The sequence below is a fragment of the Indicator indicator genome, chromosome 13, assembly GCF_027791375.1.
Source record: "Indicator indicator isolate 239-I01 chromosome 13, UM_Iind_1.1, whole genome shotgun sequence".
NCBI lineage: Eukaryota > Metazoa > Chordata > Aves > Piciformes > Indicatoridae > Indicator > Indicator indicator.
This window is the reverse complement of record NC_072022.1, coordinates 207,067-232,424: the sequence shown is the minus strand read 5'-3', so window position 1 is coordinate 232,424 and position 25,358 is coordinate 207,067. Positions and strand designations below refer to the sequence as shown.

The window sequence follows — 25,358 nt, the reverse complement described above, 5'->3', positions numbered from 1 at the left end:
TATGGATTAAATTAAATACATTGAAGCATGATGTCACCTTCAATAATCAGGAATGTGGATTGCCTTCCTACTGGTGCTGGCAGTCTTCCCTGATTTTTCTAAATTACTTACAATAAATTCATACAGGAACTTACCTGGATTTGGAACAAATGTTTAGTATAAATATATGGTAGTGAACTGTTATTTTCTATTAGATATGCTCGTACATAAAATAAAACTTGTTTAGGACTTGGGTGTGCATGTAGATGTTGCTGATTTATGCAGAACCTGGAAGGTTTCTTGAGTAAGTCAAAATGGTAGACTTTTTAATTTAAGGAAAACATTGAGCACTGTGTGAAGGGAAGTCAAGTTTTAGATTGGGCACACCATGAGGACAGTTCTTTATCATTGTTCTGTATTTCCATATGTTATATATATTATCCATGTAGTCTTTTAATTTAGAAGTAACATAGTTGTGGTCCAGAACATGAATGTGCAGAGATACTTGTTTGGTTTTGATTTTTTTGTATACTGCTGTAATGCCAGATTTTGTGATTCCATATAATATTTTTGTTCTCTCAAAGAGCTGTTTTGATTCCTACTGGTTTTTTATTCTGTTTTAATGTATAATCCAAGGAATTAAGACGAGCAACTTTGTGAGCCAATCCTGCTCTGTTAACATGAGTCTAGCTATTTTACAGAATGAATATGTTGCATAGTTGGTAAATACTATTATTATCAGGGATTACATGCAACCATGAAAGAATACATCTTTGTTTTCAGGGATCATCTTAATTTGGCAGAAGTAGTAATCAAAGGGAGAGAGAAACGGAGCATTTCAAATGTGCTGTGCTGCCCAAGGTATGTCATCTCTGTTGTAGGGAAATTGTACACATTTTCACACCTGTCTGTGTTTAGGAAAAAATTCCTTTGTGAAAATACCATAATTTTCATTAAGCATTGTTTTAAAAAACATTGCATTTTCATGAAATGAACAATGACATAAACATAGGTTTCTGTTCTACCATGTGACAAAGTTGAGGCATAAAATTCTCTTGTTTAAGGAATGGACCTGTGACACTTCTTATCTCTTGGGGCACCAGTCCTGTGTTTGTAATTTCACTGTTAAAAGCCTTTTTTTTGTGCAGATTATGAATGATGAAGTACTATAAGACAAGTATTATACTACAAAATAAAAGCAACAGAAAGTGCTTGTGATCTGTAAAGAATGGAAGTGGCTGGTGGAAGGTCTTGTTTCAGCCTTTGTGCTGGTACTTTTATCCAAAAGTAATCTGATAAAAAAAATACCTGCTCTCTGCTTTTTATCAGCTGTGTTAGGTCAGTTGCAGACATGGAACAGTGAAGGTATGATCTCTGTAGCTGGTTACCTGAAAACCTGTTCATGGACATTCTCTTGGCTAAAGATCTGGGTGCTTTTGTTCTTCACCTTTAAGGGTTGCCCATGGACCAGCCCAAAAATTAGAAATCAAAGTAACTCAAAACCAGCATCAAATTGGCATTTTAAATCTTTGATGAAATATTTTGGAGGTCACAGTGAATGAATTGGTATTTTAATCAAGGATCAAAATGTGTGATATTAGACAAGAAACTTTTACATGTAGTGTTTATAACTGATTTTGTTACTAACTTCATGGCCATTGTATGGAGACAAATTACTAACTTTCAGGGTAATATCCCTTCTTTGTAAGGGACAGTGTAAGCTCTGCTCCGTCAGCTTCAGCTGTCTTTTGTGTCTGGAACAAGTAGCATTGTCAGCATTTTTTAATGCAGGATTTCCTGTTCTTTTCTGCCTAGATTAGAGTTATCGGAGTATGCTTTATGGAATTCACTTGTAAGATGTGTATGAGTTCAGTAGCAAAAGCTTTTGTATGCTCATATGTGCTAGTAAAACTTTTGTACACAAGTGTACGTGTATGTACGTGTAAAAGTAGAATATATTTAAATACACAGAAGAACGAATGCCTTTGGATTCAAGAGCCATGTAAGACAAGTTACATATTTTTGAAAAAGATACGTTTGGGTTTAATGTTTTCAGGTGCCTTATATACATCCCTGTAATTGGTGACAACTTTTGTTTCCCATGAAATGAATGGGGATGAGACTGCATTTCACTATGAAGTTACAGTAATGCTGATAGGAAAAGCCTGGATATACCAGGTATAAACAGGGATAAACTGCTGTCTGTAGCCTGGTCTGCACTGTGCTTGTAGATCCTATGCTTTGCAGTCTGCTTTGCATTTGTTATGGAGTGAGTGTGGGTAGAAACACATACCTGGATGGTCATTGCAGAGTCACTGAGACATGATGATTTGTGTCAAAGAACTAAGAAGGCATTTTGTTTGACAGTGTTAACTGGAATAATTTATCCTTGTTAGTCTTTGCCCATATGTAGCATTTGTACAGTATGTGGCTTTGGATATAATTAATGTACTCTTTAATTTGTGCCTGTAGCATAAGATGATAATCTTACTGTGAGTTTGTAGATTCTGTTATCTTGTCTTTAAAAAGAATTGAAACCAGAAGCATTTAAATTGTCATGGCAAGTTCTAGTTCAGCTGTAAAGGATGGCTGGTTATTCCACATATGAATACCTTTGTTGCTGTCTTGATCTTTGTATGTTTCTGTGTTTAACATCCTTCTTTTTTTTTTCTTTTCCACTCCTCTTTCTAGGTGAAGCAGGAGCTGTAGTAGGAAGACCTTGTGGCTTGCAATCATGCCATTCCCCTTTGGCAAGTCCCACAAGTCTCCTGCAGACATAGTGAAGAACCTGAAAGAAAGCATGGCTGTTCTAGAAAAACAAGATATCTCTGACAAAAAGGCAGAAAAGGTATGGTTGTGACTTTCCAGTTGCTGTACAGTAATTGAAAGGAGGGAAGAAAAGTAAATTTACACTTGCTGAAACTGAATCAATTGGAAATTATTTTTGCGTTTTATACTGTGATAAAGGATAAATTGTTATGTACCTTTCAACAGGTGTATTTCATGTAGGTTGGCTTTGCATTTTTATCTACTGGTAGCTGACACAATTTTGTTTGTAATGGCTACAGGTGGCATTATTTAATAAGCAGCTTACACCCATACAGTGTTCTGGTGCTTATGCCCACTGTAGTGGCTTTACTACTGTGCAGTAGTTCTGTCTGTGCTCATCCAGGCAAATGTTTTCAGAGCAGAGTGTCTTTGTTACTGAAACAAAGGAAATTTTTTTTTTTCATGGATGTCAGTAGGGGATACACTTTTACCTTTGTTTGCCTTTTCTTTGAAGATGTGGTGAAGAGAGACTGTGCTGGTGTAGTTTCCTTTAGATAGGATGGTTTGCTTCTTCAGGATCTGTACCTGTTGATGGTCATTTACTTCTCAACTGGTAGTCTTGATAGCTTTATTAAAAATTGCCTCCAAGTTCAGCCTGAGCGCAGCTGCATCCTGCCTAGTGACTCATTTAGCAGTGGTATTTACTGTTTAGATTAAATTTCTCATGATAAACTCAGCACAAGGGCATAGATTTCAATGTTATCAAAAAAACCCAAACACCAAAACCGAAGCAAAAAAAGCAAGCAAAGCAAGCATCTCCTCCAGTCTACCAGCTTTTGAAGCAGGCTATGATACCCTTCTTCGATCCTCTCCCAGCATTAACTCCTCTGTGCCACTCCTGGCATTCTTATGGTCACACATAGGAGTTAGTCACAATCTTTTTCATGCTTACCAGTATTTTTAAACAGTGTGGCCAGCTTTTCTGTGTCCAGTTTCACCTAAGTTTGGCACTGTTACTTCGTGCAGGATAATCTGGCTCTGAACTGAATTGCCATCTTTATCCTAATATTCTTTACAGTTGGTATCTTCTACCCCAGTGCCAGCATGCATTATGTTGCAGGTCTCTTGCAGTGTACCATAGTTTTTCTTCTGATGTTTTTCTTTCTTGCTGGAGAGAAAGATGCTCTGGCCTGTGTGAAGGCTGGGAAGATGTTCATTTGCTGTTGCTTTTCTCCTCTTTCTAATAAAGACTTCTGTCAGGAGAGGAGTGGTAGGTGCTTTCTGAAGAGCCTGTGATGAGACATGGCATTGCCTCCTTCATCTCACCCTCACTATTAATTCCTGGAGATTGGCGTGATCTTAAAATCTGTGCTCTTTTATGTAATTTTTTTCCCTTAGACTTATAATGGGGAACACACTAGCTTCATTCTGTTGTATGTATCACGTGCCTTTTCTTAGTGTTGTAGTTCAAGATTATTCTGTACTATTTTCTTCTTCTTGCTGTCCTTTAATCCCATCTTCTTTAAAGACCTCATTTGTGGGAGGCTGCTCTTTGACAAGAAATAATATGCTCAGCCTGCAGCGTTGTTTCTCCTGTGTTATATAGAAAGCAGCACATTCTGCTTGAGGAAGAAAAGAAGGCAACCCATGTTCACTAGGTTAAATGTGAGGAGGGTTAAATACATTCATAAGACTAAGTTGGGTATGGTAGTACTGGCCTCTGTCATCACGGAAAGGAGATCAGCTGATGAATTTGAATGTTCACAGCACCAGTGTCCCCATGTCCTTACAGAGATTCTTTGTTGGTAAGCCAAGACTTTCATGAAGGTGACTGTGGCTGTGGCAGTTTGCTGGTTTGATCAAGGAAGTTTTTCACTGTCTTGTGGACCAATTTTCACACTTTTGAGAGCAGAGATCTGATTAAACATTCTGAATTTGTGCCCTCTTCCCATTCAGTCTGTAGAAATGATTGGAGTAACTTTGTAGTTACTCCAGCAGTAAGACAGCAAGGGTCTAAGCAGTAGCCATTATTAAAAAAAAGAATGCCTACATGCCCACATCTTAATATTAGGCCTCCTTTTATCTTTTCTGCCCCTTTTATTACTATGATCCTTTCTACAATGTAGCTTTCCAGCCTTCTTTGGAGAAGAATTCCATGCTGATTAAAGGGAGAGTTCTGTGGCTGGTAGCGGAACAGAAATAAAACTCACTGCACATAAAGGACAAAAATTATTACCCTCTATGAAAAGGGGAAAAGAGTGCCAGAGTTCTTTTTTATATAATTCCATTTTATTAGTGATTAGACTTTTATAAAATATGTGCTCTCTCTGTAATTTCTGCTTCATTGTTGCCATTTCATCCAGGGGTGTGCTTCTGCAGCCTGTCACATAACAACAATGAGCTTTAAAGGCCAAGCAGCATGGTACATATTCAGTATTGATTCCTGTTTGTGGTAAAGGCACCCTTTTGGGTGCAGGGAATACTTAATATTCCTACACTGCTTTGTTTCTTAATTTTAAGTGCACACACATGCATATTTTCTTTACTTCTTACTTCTCTTTACTTCTTACTATGTAATTTAAAATGTGTATATAGATGAGAGTAAAAAAAGATCATCAGATGTTGAAGTGGAGGTTTCAACATTTAACCATTGTTTTGAATATTCCTTCCACCAAATAAAATGAATTGTAAATACCCTTTTGTTTTATACCTTCTGGCTGGGAGGTTCCAAAGACAAACTACTGCTTTTTTACTGCAGTATCACATGGGGATTGGTTTTAATATGTAGTTCACTGTAGTTCCTACCATGCAGGTAGCAGCACAACAGTCTTCTGAAAATGCTGAGTTTGCTGATGTGTAGAGGGTGCTCTTTGGCAATTTCACACTTGAAAATACGGATTTGTAAGAAAATTAGACAAATAATTTCCCCATGAAATTAGAAGTGTAATTGTGTTTGAACAGAATACTTCAGTTTTTTTCAGTGCTTAGATTGACATTTAAAACCTTTAATGGTTTTTACTAAACAAATAAAGGGGATAAGAAAGCTTTTTAAAGCTTGGATGGTATATGTTGCTGTATGATCTTTATAATTAAAAATGAAGGAGATTCTTTAAAGCGTAAGATGTAAAAGTGGTCACGGTGCCTCTTGTTCAATTATGAAACATTCTGCCCTGTAATACTGAAAAAAAATGTTTTATAAATAAAAATCTGAAATTAAAAAAGTGAATTCTAGTTGCATGTTAATTTGTCTTTTTTTTTTGGCTCAGTGAATACTGGAGAAAAATTAACCAGGTAATACTGCAGGTCATTTTGAAATGTTCTTTAATTTTGTGGTACCTGCTGAGGAACCGAGTTCTGAAATGGATGTGAAAGCTGGACAGGGTCTTTCTGATGACAGTCAGCCTCGAGTACTGCATCTCTGGTTGTGTATTAGCTGCAGACTTGTACTGAGGATAAAGGTGATAGCTTGCTGTCCATTAGGATTTTAGAAAAGAAACTGGAAATGTCACGTTTATAAGTGAAACCTGAAAATTCATCATGTGTTGTTAGTTTTCCATTACTTGTGGTTTTTTCAGCAAGGGGAGGGGGTGAACGGAAGAGGAAGGAAAACTTTGTATAAAGGAGACTTACCCTTGGTCCAGCCCATTAGTTAGGCTTCTGTTTGCATCTCTTCCTCCTTTTTGTCTGGCATCAGCATTTATTTTTATATTACCAGTTCACTTGGTTTGTGGCACACATTTACTGTTGTGAAGGTAAATAATTACTCATGTAATAAACTTGCTCTTCCCTCCCTGTCTTCTGACCTTGGATTAACCTGCTCATACCAGCTCTGGTTCTGGCTTTTGGATAATAGTTTCAGCCATGCTGTTAGGGTTGACTATTGCAGGCATGATTGACTCCATTCTTTAAGCTACTAACTCTGTACAGTGGGCAGTATGCTGCATGTATGGGACAATGCAATATGCTATTTTGATTCTTCTGTCCAAATGTAATACATCATGTTCCCATATCATTTTCTACTGTTTCTCTAAGAAAAGGCAAGCATTGTTTTATAAAACTCAAATACTCCAGCTGTACAGATCTAAGTGAAGTCTTTGCTATTTGTACTGCTTATCATTTAGGGAAATAGTAAATTTAGGAAATAGCAGTGAAATACCCTAGAGACTGGAATAAAACATCATGGCTCATCACTGTAAAGGCGTGCAGCTATTCTGGTGTGTCACTCACACATGTGACTTCATGGTGCCTGTTTATTTTCAAGTAATATCTTCCTGTCCTTGATAAAAATAGAGAAACAAGAACTTTCTTTGTTTTCCTTTCTTCACATTTTACATTTATAGTTTGACTTGTCTTCAAATGCTATTGATTGTCTGGCACCATTCAATTTCAAATGTCACTTTTCACAGAGTTCTTAGTCTAAAACTCTTGATTGCTCCATGATTACTTCTCAGTTTTAAGAATATACAAAAATATAGAATATATACTTCTAAATATAAAAAAATTAGAATATATATGTGTAGACTATACTATATGGACTAAATATATATGCAAAGCATATATATATATATAAACTGCTTATATATAGTGTTGGAATATGTGAATTTAGTTTATAAAAATGTGTATGTATATATATATAAAAAATATATATAATGTACATAAATATAAATATATATAAATTGTGACTGACCATTAATTCTCCTTTTGATGACTTTGAAATCTTTATGCATTTTGATTATTTCCCCCCTTACCCCTGGAAATTTTTCCCTCTCCCCACTGAAGTATCACATTTCCCCCCTTACCCCTGGAAATTTTTCCCTCTCCCCACTGAAGTATCACATTAGGCAATTACTTAGATCTCAGTGTCTTAGGAAATGTTGCAAGTAGTGTGTTTGGAATTTGTTTTTTACTAATTTTTCACATAACTCTTGACATTGATACTTAGTGTAATATATTTTTGGTGTTGCTATCTAAATTCTATTCTGCATCTGAAATGGCAAAAATTGCTCTGCATGTCATATATTTGGAATATATTTGAGAGTTCATGAAACATAGAAGAGCAGAGATTCTAGAAAAGTTTGTAAGAGTTTATTTCTAATAATTTTGATGTTGATTTTTATAGTTGAAGGGAACACATAAATGGTGTATTTTATGGCATTGTAGTGCATGAAAAGACCTTGATTGATACAATACTTTCAGAAGTATTCAATAGTATGTCTCCACAAATGATAGCCTGGCTTAAGTTGAAGTGATGTAAGCAAGTCTATCTTCATGTTCTATGTGTTCTGACATTGTTACAAGTTGCCTAGAGAGGTTGTGGAGTGTCCATCCATGGAGCTGTTTAGAGCATGGCTGGCCATGAACTTGATCAGCCTGACAGGACTTTGAGGTTGGCTTTGCCTGAGTAGGTGTTCAGACCCTGATGGTCTCCTTAGGCGTTTTCCAACCTCAGCTGTTCTGTGTTTTTGTGTCTCTAACCGTTACTTCTCACTAAAGCCATTTTTCATTCCAAGTTCAAGTGAAGCCCATTCAGATGTGCACATGGTCTTGACAGTTGTGATGAGCATGAGAAATTTAAGCCCTGGTGTTCTTGGCGTACTGAGTTGTATGTTCATGTTAGGCCAGAATATTTTCTCTCAAAGCACTTGGTGTTTGGAAACACTGTCTGTCTTGTTTGTAAGCATTTCCTTTACTTCAGAATTCTTTCTCAGGATGGTGATGAGAGAGAGTGGAGCCTTCGAGTGTGATTATTAAATTTTTTTGAGGGTTGTTCTGTTTTCTGGGGTTTTGGTATGAAATTTCTCCACTGGCACTCTTTTTTGTAGGCATACCGTCAGTATTTCTACCATCTTACTTATAATAGGTAGCTACTTGAAACTCTGCCTTTCTTCCTCTTTTATGTCATTTCTAAATTAGCGTGCAGGGACAAACTGCAATAGGATTTTTATTGCTGCTTCCTCTTTTCTTGGTAGCCACGCATGAAAGGCATCTGTTTGTATATCCACTTTTGACAGATGTTCCTGTCCTTTTCCTAGTAAAAAGATTTCTTCTGAATTTTAAAGAGATAAGACAGTTGTGTGGCATAACTACTACAGCATGGCTTTCTGATTTTACGTCTTCAAGAGCTGTTTTACGTCTTCTAAGCAGTCTTACCGAGCACCTGCTTCTTCCTGTCTTACTAACAGTGCACAGAAGATCCTTTGGAATTTCCACGAAGGAGGAGCCAACTGGGACTAGGAACTGCAGTTAGAAGGAAGAGGGAGGCAGCAGGGAGTGGAAAGTTGTGGAGGAGCTAAAAATGATACAGAGCCTCCTTAAAGGTCATGGAATCCTTACTTGCATACCTAGCAAGGCTGGAATGGCTTTGGCTGGAATAGTGCATGGGTCATGCTGATCTCAAGCCTCTCTAGATACATGCACATGAGAAGTCTTTTTACATACCCCTTTTAAGACGGACAATATCCAGAAAGTGATTATTTTTTTATCTCATTAATTTCCATATGCTACCAATCATAAATATTTTACATTAAGGTGTATGCATACCTTGTTGTCAGGTTCATCTAATTACTAAAAATTAGCACACTTACAAATGACTCGCACTTCTTAGGCACGTGAAGCACTAATCCAGTATAATTAAACCAGCTATTTGTGATGACCATTTTCAGCGTTCTGCCCTTAAGCTATGTAAGCATATGTATTGGAAGGAGTAGTTCGTTCTTCTTCATGGTAACTGCTTCCACTGCTAAATGGCTAAATGCTGTTTCAGCCCATCATGGCAACTTAGGAATTCCTTAGACTGGCTCCCCTAAGGGAGCAGTCAGACCAGTCAAAACTTCAAATGGAAAGCATCTTAGACTTCTACTTGTCTCCTTTATTGCTGTGTTCTGAGCACACCTCTTTCTGGTTTCCCAGTTTCATACACTAAGAGAACCTGAAAATTTTAAAGGAGACTCTGAGATTTTGTTTGTTGGAAAGGAAAAACTGCATCCCCACTGGCTGGAATAGGAGTGTAGTATTTGACAAAACTTGATGAGTACAAAATCTCTAGGAGGGATATGTTTGGTCTCTCTGAGCTCTTGACTAGACAGGACTATGTCTCTGATGTCTTATTTTCCGATCTGATCCTGCCTTCCTCTGTGTAACAGAATGGAAATTTTGGTTTGTTCTTTTTATCCTATTGCTCTTCTTTAGGGGATTTTTGAATGGGAAGTTTAAAGGGAGTAAAAAGGAAGAGGCTTTTCCTTTTGTTAACTTGTCAAATAAGTTGTGTATGTCTTGCCTTCTTAACTCTGCTGCTTGTATGTTAATAAAAAAGAAGAAAAAAATTTATTTGCAGAAAGTTTATTGTTTTCTTTAACAGATTGTTATTTCCTGATTACTTTTTCTTTTCCCTTAGTGGATGTTTGAAGATATTAAGGATAATAGAGTGAGCAGTTACAAAGACTAGTGACATTGTGCTCTAACTGTATTTTTTCCCATTTTCTTTAGGCCACTGAGGAGGTCTCAAAAAACCTTGTTGCCATGAAGGAAATCTTGTATGGCACAAACGAAAAAGAACCACAGACAGAAGCTGTGGCGCAACTTGCTCAAGAGCTGTACAATAGTGGTCTTCTTAGTACCCTAGTAGCAGACTTGCAGCTAATTGATTTTGAGGTACGAAGTTTGACCTTTTTCTTGTTGTATATAGTAAAATAAACCCATCTGAATTTCTACCACTGAAATTGGTTAAGAAATCTTTTGATTGGGACAAAACTATTAGAAGGAGAATTTGTTGTTCCAAACTACCTAGAAAATTAATCAGATACAGACTATGCAATCTGTGAGTGTAGGCACATAAATACCCAAATTGAGGTAGGTAAATCTGTAATCCTGGAAATACAGTTCTATTAAAATTATAAATAATTCTTAATTGTTGTGTACATAGGGTTAATGAAGTACTTTAAATATTTAAGCTAAAGGTGGTTTATTAACAGTCCAATATTAAGAAAGAGAAATCTCTTTCTAAATATAACCTTTATTGTGTTTTCCTTATCTTTTTTGTTTTCTGTTTTTTAAAAAGTCACCAAAACCAAGATTTTGTTAATTTTACTTCAGAATAGCAATACTTATTTATATTAAAATATATCTCTATGCAGACCTCTGTCTGGCATTTGTCACTGCATGACATGGGATAATTTAACTTCCCAGTGCCATAGTGAAGAATTACCCTATTTAGTTGTAAGAAATTGCAGTACAGTTGGATTTTTTCCTAGGTTGTGGCTGTCTAGGAAAGGAGACAAACCCTATGTATTTCCACACCCTTGACCATAAAGACCATCTTGCTTAAGGTTGCTTAAAACCCTGATTATTCATAAACAAGTTGTTGACAATGCAAACAACAGTTTAAAGTCCTATTGTACTATGACATTCCAAAAACATTGGCTTTCTTCCCTGTTCTTTCTTCTCCCCCTTCCACCCCACCCATTACTCCCTCTGATTTTTGTTTAGTTGTAATACAGTGGTATTTTTTCCCTGCCCACACAACTGTTTATACCAAATATAAATCATTCTGGTTGTTAAATAATGCAAGGAGACCTGGGAAATCTGAGTGGGAATGCTGAAATGTGATGGCTTTTAATTGCTGAAGAAAGGAAATCATGAAACGTCATCTGGATTCTGCTGACCTCCAGATTCTTATCAGCTTGGTATATACACAGCCCAGTTATTAATGTAGGAAACCTTCATTATCTCCTAATAATGAAGAATGATAATTATTTGTACAGGCTTACTCTCATTAAAGAGAAATCTTCATTTTATTCTAAAGGGACTTGAAAATATCGTGGCCAGTTTCTTGCTTGTGGGCTTGCTGTTGCTTGGTTACATGAGAATATGGCCGTTCCACCTTGAGAGTGAGCAAGTCATTCACACTGCTCTCTAGGGTGGACCACTTCTGCTTTTTAAGGATGGGATCTGGCAGACTGTCCTTGCTATTGTTGTTACATAGAATGAATGTGAACACACGTGTTCTCCAAACATGCACTAGCTTCTCAGCTCCTACAAAGTCAATCAGATGTTCACTTTGATATTTCATATCTCCATAGTTGGGGGTTTACTGCACTTGAAATGATTTCTTCATTACTGATGAAGATATGAACTTGATTTCCTATTGGTTCTTCAACTTGAAGAGCAGAGAGGAAGTCTAGCATTTATTCCTTCTGGTGCCCCGCCATAGCTGGAAGTTATTCAACAATGAGCTAAACATGGTTTGTTGTTGTTGGGGTGATGTTATTTTTTGTTGGGTTTTTTGGGTTTTTTTTTTTGTATGTAAAGAACTATGCACTCATTCCTGTAGGCTTCCTTATAGAACAGCATTAAGCAACTAAGTAATAGACAGGGAGTCTGAGTCAAACTTATATGCTTTTTAATCTGAATGATATATGTAAAAAACCCCAGGAAAAAAAAGGAAAAAGAGAAAAAATGTGTTTTAATGAAGAAACTGACTGTCCAGTGTAAAGGCTTGTTAGAAGTTGCATCCTTTCCTGGATGCTTGCTTCCCCAAGTAAAGCAGACAACACAACCATCTCCTTACGAGTCTTACAAACATAGCAATTATCTCCCTGCTGATTTGCACTAGTGTATCTGTGAGAGAGATGGTATTCCTTGTGGAACTGTAGGTTTTGTTATTTTGTTTTGTTTTGGTTTCTTAAATGAAGGAAAAAAACCCTCAAAGAAACAAAAATGCCTTTTGCTCAGAAGACAATACTAGCACAGTGTCCCTCTCACCTCTCGCAGTCATGGCTATTGGCACAGGGTTCAGGGGCTCTGCTCTTGTTAGGCCATGAGATCACTTAGTAATGCGTCCTTCTAACAATCCCCAGCTTTGGTATTACTGCGTGCCACTATCGGTTCCATTCTGAGCATAATAAGGAAATGCTGTTCTTGCTGGTGAATCCAAAGCAAATTGTGAGATCCAGCACAAAATTGGCAATGTTAGTGAATGAGAGTTGATGACTATATTATGTGGAGTTTGAGTAAAGCAATTTCTGGAAACACTGCTCTACTCATTGCAGAACAAAGAGTTCTGGTGTGGCTTTGGGCTGGCTTTCAATGGAATTGTAATTGAGAAAACAAGCATTTACAAACAAACTCTTATATCCTGAAAACAACACTAGCAGAACTATCCATGGCAATTCACAAACGTGCCATTTGTAAAACTACAGTCCTCTTACATTTGTATAAACATTTAACTTTTCCTTACACAATTTTCTTGATGTTGATTAGAAAAACTGTAATTCGGAATAACTGCTGTCGTTTTTAAAATTCTTCCTCATTAAATATGCCCTGCATTTTACTCAAAAACTTGCTGATGTTACTGAGGGCATTTATAGTAGAGCTAGAGATGGTCAAGGAACATGTACATACGGTGTTCATGTGTAACATACAGAGAACCTTTAGGTGGAGCTGTTTATCAGGCACTTACTTGCAAGTCCAGGCTTAATACATGCTTGCCTAGGCTTTTTCTGGATTACAGCTAATAACAGAGTGTCCTGAAGTTGTCTTTATGGCAATCCAAAATGGAAAGTTAATTGCAGGAATCTGGCTTTTACATGGTGCATGTGAATTACAGTGAAAAGTCCTTATATTTATAAGCAGCTTTTGTTAGATGTCCCTACCAGTTTTTAGCTCCAGCTATGGTCTGACAGAAGAAGTAAATAAGGGATATATGTGTGTATATGTATGTATAAATTCATCAGAAAACATTTCTAGCTCATTTTATACTGTCTGCTGCTGTCTTTTTGTGGTGTTCTTGTGTATAATTTGTGCTCAATTCTAGCATTCTGGTCTTCTAAGTGTTTCCTTTGTGTACTCAAAAGTGTGAGGCTTTCATTTTCGGCCAGTGGATGATTAATTTTTATAGTTTTTAGTTTATTTAACTTCCATAAGTTACTCTTTTAATTTGGGTGTTAATGCTGCAGTCAGAAATGCTTTGTGTGCACTTAGTGTATTGCTTGACAAGGAGGGAGGATAATAGAATATTGAAGAAACACACTTCCAGGCAAGAGCACAATTAGAAATGGTATGTTATTAGCAAAACTAAGTGTAAAACAAGCCCAGGAGATTGAGACTCTGTGGAAGTATCTGATGAAGTATTGACTGGCCTTAATGTATATCACCCACGACATGGCTGCAACGCGATGTAACGTTTTGAGTACTTGGCATATTTGAACTGGGTATAAAGAAAGAGAATATTTGATCTATTTAAGAAGAGAGAACAGAGACTGACTGACTAGAAGGGACACGGTGTGAATGCGTGAGGTGATGATTATGTTTAGTTACTAACTTGGTGAGTGGACTTCAATATTCTGTGTTTAACTGCTGCTCATGTTTTTGACAGGGCAAAAAAGATGTTGCGCAAATTTTCAACAACATTCTCAGACGGCAAATTGGTACAAGAACTCCCACAGTAGAATACATCTGCACTCAACAGAATATACTGTTCATGCTATTAAAAGGGTATGTACACTGTGAAATACAAATATGCTTTTACATGAAGTAAGAAGCTTTTTAAGTAACTGAGAAGCATTGAGTTCTGAAATGTTTTTTCTTCCTTTGCAATATGCTGTGTTTTGTTTTTGTAATTTTTTTTTGTCTTAGGGCCTGTAATTCCCCTAAGTCAAGGAAAACAGGAGTAATGTAACATGAAAAAAACACCTTTGTATGAAATATGAATGGAAATTGAGAACTGTTAGTAACCTAAAGTATTCTTACTGGGGTAATGCAGACAATTTCTTTTCAGTACACCATTTGATCCTATTTAAACTTACTCATTTGCCAAGAGTTGAAGCCTGGTTTTTTTGGTTTTGTGGTTTGTTTTTTTCCCCTTTAATCAATGCCATTCCCTGCAGGAGGACTGCTGTTTCTTCTATTCTTGTATTATCCGCTGTGCTGGATACTGGAGAATTCTGCGATACTGAATATGTGGTTGCATATGTAGAGCTGTGAATCTCGGATATGAAAGCAGAAAGGTGTAAATGTTTCAAATGCCACCTTGAACTTCCATAGGGCAAACTTTGGCCTGTTCAGCAGACTGATTGACAAAGTCCCTTGGGAGGCTACCCTGAAGGATATAGGAGTCCCGAGAGGCTGGGCATACTTCAAGAGGGAAGTCTTAAAGGCACAGGAGGAGGCTGTCCCTGTGTGCTGAAAATCGAGTCGGCAGAGAAGGCATCCGGCCTGTCTGAATAGGGACCTTTGGCTGGACCTCAAGAACAAAAGGAGAGTCTATGGTCTTTGGAAGAGGGGACAGGTCTCTCATCAGGACTCTAAAGATGTAGTGAAGCTATGCAGGGAGAAAATTAGGAGAGCCAAAGCACAGCTAGAGCTCAACCTAGCTACAGCTGTTAATGATAACAAAAATGTTTCTATAAATTCATCAACAACAAAAGGAGGACTAGGGGAAATCTCCATCCTTTATTGGATACAGAGGGAAACATAGTGACTAAGGATGGGGAGAAGGCTGAGGTGCTCAATGCCTGCTTTGCCTCAGTCTTTAGCACTGGATCCAGCAGTTCCCTGGACACCCAGCCTCATGAACTAGGAGTCAGGGAGGGGAATCAGAATGAGGTCAGCATAATAAATGAGGAAGTGGTCTGGTACACTGCTTAGATGCACACAAGTCTGTGGGTCTGGATGGGCTATACCCAGGGGTACTGAGGGAGTTGGCAGATGTGCTCGCCAAGCCTCTTTCCATTATTTACCTGAACTCCTGGCTAACTGGGGAGGTCCCAATGGACTGGAGAGTAGCAAATGTAACAGCTATCTACAAGGAAGGAAGAGAGGAGGATCCAGGAAACTATAGACCTGTCAGTCTGAGCTTGGGACCAGGGAAGGTCACAGAGCAGATCATCTCAAGTGCCATTACCCACCATATAGAGGACAACCAGGGGATCAGGCCCAGTCAGCATGGGTTTATGAAGGGCAGGTCCTGCCTGACCAACCTGATCTCCTTCTATGACCAGATGACCCAACTACTGGATGAGGGAAAGGCTGTGGATATTGTCTACCTAGACTTTTGAGGAGCCTTTGACACTGTTTCCCACAGAATTCTTGTGGACAAACTGGCTGCTCATGGCTTGGATGAGCACATGCTGTTGGATAAAGCACTGCCTGGGTGAACAGGCCCAGAGAGTGGTGGTCAGTGGAGTTGAATCCAGCTGCCAACCTGTCACAAGTCGTGTTCCTTAGGGCTCAGTGTTGGAGCCACTTCTGTTTAACATCTTTATTGATGACTTTGATGAAGACATAGAGTGTGTCATTAGTATGTTTGCAGATGACACCAAGTTAGGTGGGAGTGTTGGTCTGCATGAGGGTAGGGAGGCTCTATAGAGGGACTTGAATAGATTGGATTGATGGCCCAGTGTTAACAAGGTGAGCTTCAACAAGTCCAAATGCCAGGTCCTGCACTTGGGTCACAACAACCCCAAAACAATGCTACAGGCTTGGGGGAGTGTGGCTGGAAAGCTTTCTGGCAGAAAGGGACTTGGGGGTTGTAATTGACAAGTGGCTGAATATGAGCCAGCAGTGTGCCCAGGTGGCCAAGAAAGCCAGTGGCATCCTGGCTTGTATTAGAAATGCTGTCTCCAGCAGGAGTAGGGAGGTGATTGTCTCCTTGTACTCAGCTCTGGGGAGGCCACACCTCGAGTATTGTGTCCAGTTTTGGGCACCTCAATACAGGAGAGATGTGGAGGTGCTGGCGCGAGTGCAGAGGAGGGCAATGAAGCTGGTGAAGGGCCTGGAGAATAAATCTTACGAGGAGTGACTGAGGGAGTGGGGGCTGCTTAGTTTGAAAAAGAGGAGGCTGAGGAGACACCTCATTGGTGTCTTCAACTATGTAAAAGGACTTTGTAGAGACTCTGGTGCTGATCTCTTCTTCCAGGTAATTAGTGATAGAACAAGAAGGAATGGCCTCAAACTATGGCTGGGTAGGTTTAGACTGGCCATTAGGAAAAAACTTTTCACAGAAAGAGTGGTCAGGTATTGGAATGTGCTGCCCAGGGAGGTGGTTGAGTCACCAAACCTGGATGTGTTTAAGGGTCGTTTGGATGTGATGCTTGGGGGGTGAACCTTGTAGAGTAGGGTTATTGGTTGGACTTGGTGATCCTGAGGGTCTTCTCCAACTTGAATGTTTCTGTGATTCTATGTTAGAATAAGATTTTAAAAACCATTTGAGATTATGCTCGCTCCATTTAAAAAGAATTGCTCAGGTTTCTAATAACCTTAAACGAGAAAGCTATGAATATTCCAGTTGCATTTTAAAAATGCAGCTATTTCAAGTACTAGTTTTCTAATTTGTGTTGAAGCTGCTGAGTAAGCTGTCTGGAGTGGCTGAATGTTTATTCCACAGATTGGATAGCTACAACATGTATGAAAGGGCCGTACTTTTCTGTGAGATACTTGCCTGTGTTACGTTAGTAGCATTGAGATTTGAGGACAAGCAAATATATTTTTAACATTTAAACAGGAAGCTTTACTGTATTTGTCCTTTTTCCTTCTCCTAGTTCATAGTAGTCATCAGAGATGCTGACTAACCTGCCACATGCATGGCATATTGGGTAGTTTTTTTTTTTATTGTAACAGCTTTACCTAATATTGGATGTTTGTATAAGCCACTAGAAAACGGATCATACAAGAAATTTTCTGTGTGGAGAAAGCATCTTTTACTTTCATGCTGATTCCAAAGGTTTATCACCAGAAGCAATATGGAATATTTGCTTAATTCATATGAGTGTAAAATCTGCGCTTGCCTGCTAGAAGTGCTCTGTTTTTTATTTCCCCTGCATTGTGGCCTTGATTTTGGGGGAAGGACGGATTAAAATGTTAGAGGGACAAAATCATTATTAGTTGTAGCATAACACAAAAGAAAATACCGATTCAGTAGTTCAAAATAATTTCCAAAAGAAGGCAGAGACATTTGATGTGCAGGTAAGAGAAACTGCTATCTCAGCATGGTCTCATTGATACGTGACTGAATGAGGGCTATAGCATATTTGTCCTAATTTTTAGTCTATGTTGTCACTCTTCAGAGAACATTATTCTGACAGGAATTGTTGCAACATGCATTCAGGGTGTTTGACATGGGCATTTAGTTAGCTTTAGTGACTCAAATGTCACATCTTTTATCCAGCTAAGTAAATCTATGTAAATTTAAATGACGTGATGAGCTGAAAAATGTTCAGTAGATTTCAAATCTTCAGGACAGATTAAATGGGAAAGTATCGCGGGGTTTAACATGAAAATTAATAAGAAAAAGTTTTTGTACAGTAATACAGATAATGCTTAGTATGCACAAATGATATTTTGTGCTTGAATTGTCTTGGGGAATTTAAATTACCTTCCAGTGGTGCAGGATTCTTTAGGTGGGAGGCAGGAAGGCATGTAAGAGGCTTTAGTCGTGAACTGGCTGGGCAACAACAGACACAATTTTTCCGTTGACTGGAATAGCTTCTATTGCAGCATGCCAAGAGGAGTTCATGGCTTGGAAAGGCAGTTCCATCTTCATCCAGGGTCCTACTATTTGCTAGCTTTGGGAAACAAGGCACTGCTACTAGCAAGTACAAAGGTGTATTTCTAATCAAATGTGTCTTAACAGCTGCTGTTGGTATATGCTAAAATCAGCTGAGAGAACCCTGTAGTATTTGAGGAGGAGATACTGCCAAGGAAGTGTAGCAGCAGTTTCTAAATGAAGCCATCAGGGTTTTTGTCATCATTTCCATCAAAGCAATGATGCACATGTTCCGGGGGACTTGTAAGAAGGTGAAGATATATTGCTAGAGGCAGTGCTCAGGCGCAGAGGAGGTGCTCAATATTGTCCTTACAATCAGAGGACACTGTTGCCAGCATTTCAGCCTTGAAGCCTGAAGTATGGAGTAACTGGTGATGCTGGAAATGGTATAATGAAAGAGAAGGCATGAATTTGCATCCACTATTGTTAACCATTCCATTCTCATCAGGGAGAGCTTTATGTAAACTGCTGTCATGCTTAAGCAGCTTCCAAGACAGAAATCACTTGCTCCATTTCCAGGTGTCTACAATCCCACTAATATGAACAAAAAAACCTGATTCTGAGTATAAAGGAGATACTTTATTTCTCTATTTTGAGTCATTTGTATTTGACATTGACTATAATGTGACATTTGCCTGGCAATTATTTCAGTAAAATTTTGCAGAAATATTTAAAAGTGGTGTTGAATGCAGAAATAAGTACCTTACTATGATGGTTTGAAACTGTTTTGTGCAGTTTTGTGATGAGCAGTGTGGTGTTACAGTGCTAGCATGTGAAAGTATTTATGAAGAATCTTTGGGTTTTGTTTTCTTGTTTGTTTGCTTTTTTTTAATTAGGTACGAATCTCCAGAAATTGCTCTAAATTGTGGAATAATGCTTAGAGAATGCATCAGGCATGAGCCACTCGCAAAAATAATCTTGTGGTCAGAACAATTCTATGATTTCTTCAGATACGTGGAAATGTCAACATTTGACATTGCTTCAGATGCATTTGCCACATTCAAGGTAATTTACATACAACATGGGAATTACTATTTCTATAGTTCTCCGTTCTATGAATGAACTCATACGGATGTGTTACGTTCTTGAGCCAAACAAGCTTAGGGATAGGAGAAAAAAAATACATGTGATGCAAATTAGTAAGCTGCGTACTGTTCTTCCTTATTTCTCAAAATGCAAACAATACCTTTAATTATATATTCTGTGTTCCAAGTAACTTTTATTCTAGAAAGCAAGAGGTAAAATACCATGCATTAACTGAAAGCGTGCATTTCTATGCAAGGGGCTTCTAAATCTGTCTCCAGTTCCTCAAGTGAGCAAGCTCCTTTTCATTCTGGTATGAACTCGAATGTATTTGATAGTGATGCTTTGCCTGGGGAAATGTTCTGTTGTCCTAAGCCAATCAGCTATAGCAGTGTAATCATAATTCTGATCTGTATTAAATAGTGGATCTTAACCGTGGTGGTGTATAGTTCTGTTCAGAGTGTAGCCTTTATGCATAAATTACGTTCTTCGGTGGTAATTCCACAGGCTGTTGACCTGTGTGAATTAACATAACGCATCACAGACCTTTCATAAGTGATGTCAAGATCCTTAGCAATGTCCTGGTAACTGCATTCAAGTCCTAAATGTCTCTGTTTAACGAAATTGCAAAATTTTCTGTCGAGTGTCTTACGTGTGCTCACAGTTTAATGACAATGTATATGTACTGTCTAAATATTTTAGTGAACATACTGGGTTTGTGCTTTTTTTACAGGATTTGCTTACGAGACACAAGTTGCTAAGCGCAGAATTTTTGGAACAACATTACGACAGGGTGAGCAGATACAATTTAATGTTCAGGATTCTCTAGTGTTGTGTACTGTACTTGAAGAAATCCATATCTTCGTTACATGCTTTGTTTTGTTTGGGGAAATTTTCACACAGTTTTAAAACAATTGAACTTACTGTAATTTCTGCCAAGCAGTAAAATTAATATCAAAAAGTTACCGTTGAATCCAGAAGGTGTAAAGACAAGGTGGCAGAAATGTAGTTCTGTGGGAGTTGATTTATTTTTCCACTGGAGGGAGCCCTTTCCTTGTAGTTGTCTTTTGTCTGCGTTAACCCATACCAGCCAAAGAGCGTAAGATAGCCTTCTTCCACCTGTGGGGCACTCCCGAAATTTACTGCCAGGAACTATTATAGCTGAGGATATAATGAGACAACTACTTCTACAGTAAAGGCTCCTAAAAGGCTAAATAGAATGTTTTTAAAGCATGCACACTATTTCAACAGTAGTGAGGTAGAGGAACCTACAGAGATTTCAGTTTTTGTTTACATTTTTGTTACGGATTTGCATCTCCTGCAGTTTGTTGTAATCATTTGGAGGAAAAGTGTGTATGACACTTGGAAAGGTCCTAACCCTGCTCTTTATTGTGTGTTTAGTTCTTCAGTGAATATGAGAAGTTACTTCATTCAGAAAATTATGTGACAAAGAGACAGTCACTTAAGGTAAGGCAGTTTGATTTTCTTCTTAAATGGATGGAGAATTCGTTTAATTGAAAGATGAGTTGATTTTAATTGAAACAGCTTCAGTAACTGCCTAGGCTAGTGTTTATTTAAATATTTTTTATGTTTTCATTCTTGACATCAGCTACTTTTTTTTTAGTCCAGTCCTCTCAATATTTAGTGTCCAGCACATACCACATCATTTTTGCATGCGTAGAAATAGCTATATGCAAGTATGGGGGGTTTGGTGGGACTTTTTTGTTTGGTTTTATTTTTTGTTGTCATTTTTGCTTTCAACAAATCCAGACACATTTAAATAATTTAATAAAGGTTCACATTATGTGACTAGAGCAATAATGAACGGAAATATGGCACATTACTTGTTGCAAGGATGGTCCTTGTGGGAAATATCCTTTTACTCACTTTTGGACAAGGAAGGTAGCAAAAGAAGTGTAAATATTTCTCATTTGAAGTACTGATTTATTTTTCTTTTAAATTATGTTTTTATTGGTGAGATATGCCTTCTTTATAAATAAAAAAAATCAAAACATAGTGGTGGTGGGGGAAGACTGAAAGACTTTTTTTTTTTCAAATCCTTCTCATAACAAGAGGGGAACAAAAGACTTTTTTTGCTTGCTGAGAAAAAGGAAAAACTGCATCATCAAAATAGAGGAAAATGCACCCTGCACTTAGGAATTGAGGGCATTTGAATTTAAAAGTATCTCTGAAAAATTTTCTTATGTCCACTTTTAGCTTCTTGGTGAATTGTTATTGGATCGACACAACTTCACAATTATGACAAAGTACATCAGTAAACCTGAAAATCTCAAACTAATGATGAACCTTCTACGAGACAAGAGTCGTAACATTCAGTTTGAGGCCTTTCATGTGTTTAAGGTATGTTTCAAAGCCCCTCCAATAAAACAAGGGAACCCCATCATAAGTTGAGTAAACTACTTAGCTGAGCCTAAATGGAGTTTGTCTTAATGTCTGTTAAGCAGTTAAAGAGAGAGCTAATGCTTGTCTTTGTTACGCTCTGTCTTTACAAATAGCTCTCTTTGTATCTTCACAAAATGTTTTACAAGCCACTTAGGGACTTTCATATGATCGCCAGTGTAATTTGTCTTAGAAAATTTTGGAATTCAGAAAGATGAAATGCAGTAAGATAAAGAGGAATGCACGATTTCATGTGAAATCCTGAAGCGCTCTGAAGTTCAAATGTTTTGGTTGTGCTGCATGATGTACGAAACATGGTAGTATTTTAGTCAGGTTGCCAAAATTTCAAAGCCTAAGTTGTAATTCACATGTTATGAAACATACTTTCTGACTTTGCAGCAGCAGACAAGCACATGGCTAAGAGCATGGAGATAGAACCTTATGTATAAAATTTCAGTGAACTTTAAGATAGATATCTGATGCTGTATGTAACATAAAACCATGAACTTACTACAGAATTTAACTGTCAGGTGCCTTCAGTAGCTTCTATAGAGGGTATTGTGGCTGGACAACTGCTACAAATTTAATTTTCCTTGGTTCTGGTGTTTAGCATCTTTCAAGAAAAATGGAGTAATTTTATTTTAAAACTTTTAAAATAATGTACTTATTTTTTCTGTGGAAATACTGGCACGTAGAATGATTGAAACATCATTTGAAGTTACTGTCATCACTCTTTTGTTCATGAGATTTAACTTATCCTTCTGTTACCTACTGTTATGCTAACTGCCTTTTATTTTCTTGCAGGTGTTTGTAGCCAATCCTAACAAGACACAGCCTATATTAGACATCCTTCTAAAGAACCAGACCAAACTTATTGAGTTCCTCAGCAAGTTTCAGAATGACAGGACCGAGGATGAACAGTTTAATGATGAGAAGACCTATTTAGTTAAACAGATCAGGGATTTGAAGAGACCAGCACAGCAAGAAGCTTAATCTCCAATAAACCCTTAAAATATTAAACCCAAATTCAGCATTTGCTGTTAGATATTCAGCATCAGGCACTCTTATCGATTCATGAGGAACATTACTGCTAATCTGCTGTTCAGTGAACGGTTTTTGTTTTTCTCTTCTCTTTTTTAGTTCAAGTTGAAAAACATAGCTGCTGCTTTCTTGCACAATGTGGACTTTCTTGGTATTTGTGTCATTTCAGAATTCAAAGACACTGCTTGTTTTAGGAGTCCTGAAAAGAAAGATTCTAGGTTCGTGAAAGCAAACATATAGATACTAGTTTGGTTTAGGAGAGAAGGTGTTAATGTAGTTAAGTAACAGGTTGCATGCTTGCAAATCTGAATAAATCTGTATGTTTGCACTTAACCTTGTTTGAGATATGAGCACAATGTGACCTGTGCATACCTGGCACCATAGTATAAGATTATATGCCTTGATTTTAAAAAAAAAAAAAAAAAAGGAAAAAAAAAGTGCAGTGCTTTATTTGTAATCAAAGGGGAAATGTATCTAAGATGTGAGCTTATCGGGATAAACAGTTGTCTTGCAAATAAACTGATATTGAAACTTAGCAACTTTAAAAGAGTGAAATCTCAAGGTTCATAAGGAAAATGTATATATGCCTTTCACTGCTTTACAGATTATTTTTTTGACATCTGATTTTTCTGAGAATTGACTTGTAAACTTGGAAATACGTTCTAAGGGGTTTTGTTAATTTTACTTTAAAGGTATTTCACACAGTAGACCTAGCAGTGACATTTTGCGTTTCATTTCAATGATGCTTGCTGGTTTCTTTTGTATATAACTCCTAGGCTGCTCATTTCTTTAAAATATGATTTAATTTGTACAGCAGAGGAATGTTATTGTATTAGTCTGTAACTATTACCTAATATTGAGTTTTGCAAAATGAATGCTCATATGTAATTGAATACTTAAGATCACATGGAAATGCTGATTTAATAATCTTAAGTACTGCAGCATTAAAAGGAAAACAAACCCACCAAACAAATTTTTTTATTCGCTTATCTAATGGGGTGCTATCAATTAGGGTAGGCTGAAGTAGAGAACTGGAACCCTCTATGCTGTGTTCTTACTGGATAATGTTTGCCTTATTCAGTTAAACTAGCATTGTGCGCACCAGCTCTGCAAATGGCAAAGTTTATGCTAAATGAGCATCGATTCCTCATACTTCTGGGGAGCCTGCAGTGCATCATTTTTTCCTCACAGTAAATAACTCAGTACAGTAGTTGTGTGAGTGATGTAACTCCCTCTGACTTCAAGAAACAATTTCGTAGATGTCCTAGCCTAATAAAATTAAATCATTTTGTTGATTTTGTTCTTTAATGCTGCAAATATCAGTATTTATAAAAACAAAAAACCAAACTTTTGCACCATGTTTTTGTTACTGTGACCATACAAAAGGAATCTACTAAGCATAACTAAATGATGTTAGTAAAATTGTATCTATCCATCATATAGTAACACTGAGATCACAACCAGGCAAACTTACTGATTGGAGTCTGAGAGTTCAAATTATGCATGGCTGAATCTGATTGTGGATGCTATAGAAAATGTTTGTTGCTTCCTGTCCTCTTTCTGATTAAAATATTTCACAATCAGCAGGATGAAACTCCTAAGTGATGCTTAATCTGATTTGAAAGCCTTCACAAGGGAAGTCAGATAGCTCCAGAAAATTGAGCATTTTCACTCAGTTGTTTAAAATGCTGTTAACATTATAATTGGTCTTTTAAAGTTTCTTAATGTGTCCTTTGCAAACTGATTCATTTTGCCTACAGAAAAGGAAATGGCATACTCTTACTGAGGATCACAGGCAGGCAGAATTGGCCATGAGACGGTATTATAGTACTAACAATGTATTATGTTTTGGTTTATCATAGCTGAGTGAAGGAAAACATTATCTGCCAAGTTACTCACCATAACATGTAAGGCTTCCTCTTTAGAAAAATGTAGATGTGCTAAAGATTTATATATGTAAAGAAGTGAAAACACTTGGACTGGGACAGAGGTTACTCTCTATTAGGCCTTGGTAAAAATGGCTGTGGTGACTTTTTTAATTTGTGGAAACATTTGAATGTTGGCTTTCGAAAAGAAGTTGTATTTAAATTAAAGCTCATTTGATGTGCTCTTCGTATTAAAAACTCTTGTTCTGGCAGTGGTTTCTTCTCTGCTTGAAGGCTTAAGGGTGTTTCTAGAAGTTATTTAAATGTCAGCGGTTTTTGGTTTGGCTTTCTTTTTTAATAAGAGATGTATACAGTTGTAATTCTACTTCTGTGGTAGCATTTAATTTCTCCCGAGGAAAATGCATTTCTTACCCAAAAAATCTGGCTAGCCCCATAATTTAAATTGAAATAAAATTTTGAAGAAAAATGTGTGCTCTTCACTGTATCACTGAAGAAGATGTTTTTTTTTTTTTTGGTGGATGTGTATCTGTGCTCCTTCATTGCCGTAGAGGGGTTCACCTTTCTCCATTTTAAATCATGAAAAACTCTGGTTGCAAAAACATTTTAAAGGAATTAAGACAAAGTGCTCTATCAGAGATATAATCAATCTATATTAATTGTTGGTAGCCTCTCTTGCCTATTTGTAACACTGTTGATTCTATTCTGGTTTTTGCATGATCAGG

The 25,358-nt window shown here is 37.4% G+C and overlaps 1 protein-coding gene across 1 annotated transcript; it reads left to right on the top strand.

Moving 5' to 3' along the window:
• The first annotated feature begins 2,703 nt into the window (after positions 1-2,703).
• Positions 2,704-25,060, top strand: CAB39 (calcium binding protein 39). Its single transcript, XM_054385728.1, has 8 exons — positions 2,704-2,827; positions 10,234-10,398; positions 14,120-14,238; positions 19,123-19,291; positions 20,043-20,102; positions 20,711-20,776; positions 21,527-21,670; positions 22,514-25,060. The coding sequence occupies exons 1-8, from the start codon at positions 2,714-2,716 to the stop codon at positions 22,700-22,702; spliced, it is 1,026 nt and encodes a 341-aa protein (XP_054241703.1). The 5' UTR covers positions 2,704-2,713; the 3' UTR covers positions 22,703-25,060.
• Positions 25,061-25,358: the final 298 nt, after the last annotated feature.

Excerpts from the sequence above, each read along its gene's own strand:
- CAB39 (XM_054385728.1), top strand. The coding sequence starts at position 2,714 with ATGCCATTCCCCTTTGGCAAGTCCCACAAGTCTCCTGCAGACATAGTG. Across the intron at positions 20,777-21,526 it reads CAAAGAGACAGTCACTTAAG|CTTCTTGGTGAATTGTTATT; the intron begins GTAAGGCAGTTT and ends GTCCACTTTTAG. Across the intron at positions 21,671-22,513 it reads AGGCCTTTCATGTGTTTAAG|GTGTTTGTAGCCAATCCTAA; the intron begins GTATGTTTCAAA and ends ATTTTCTTGCAG.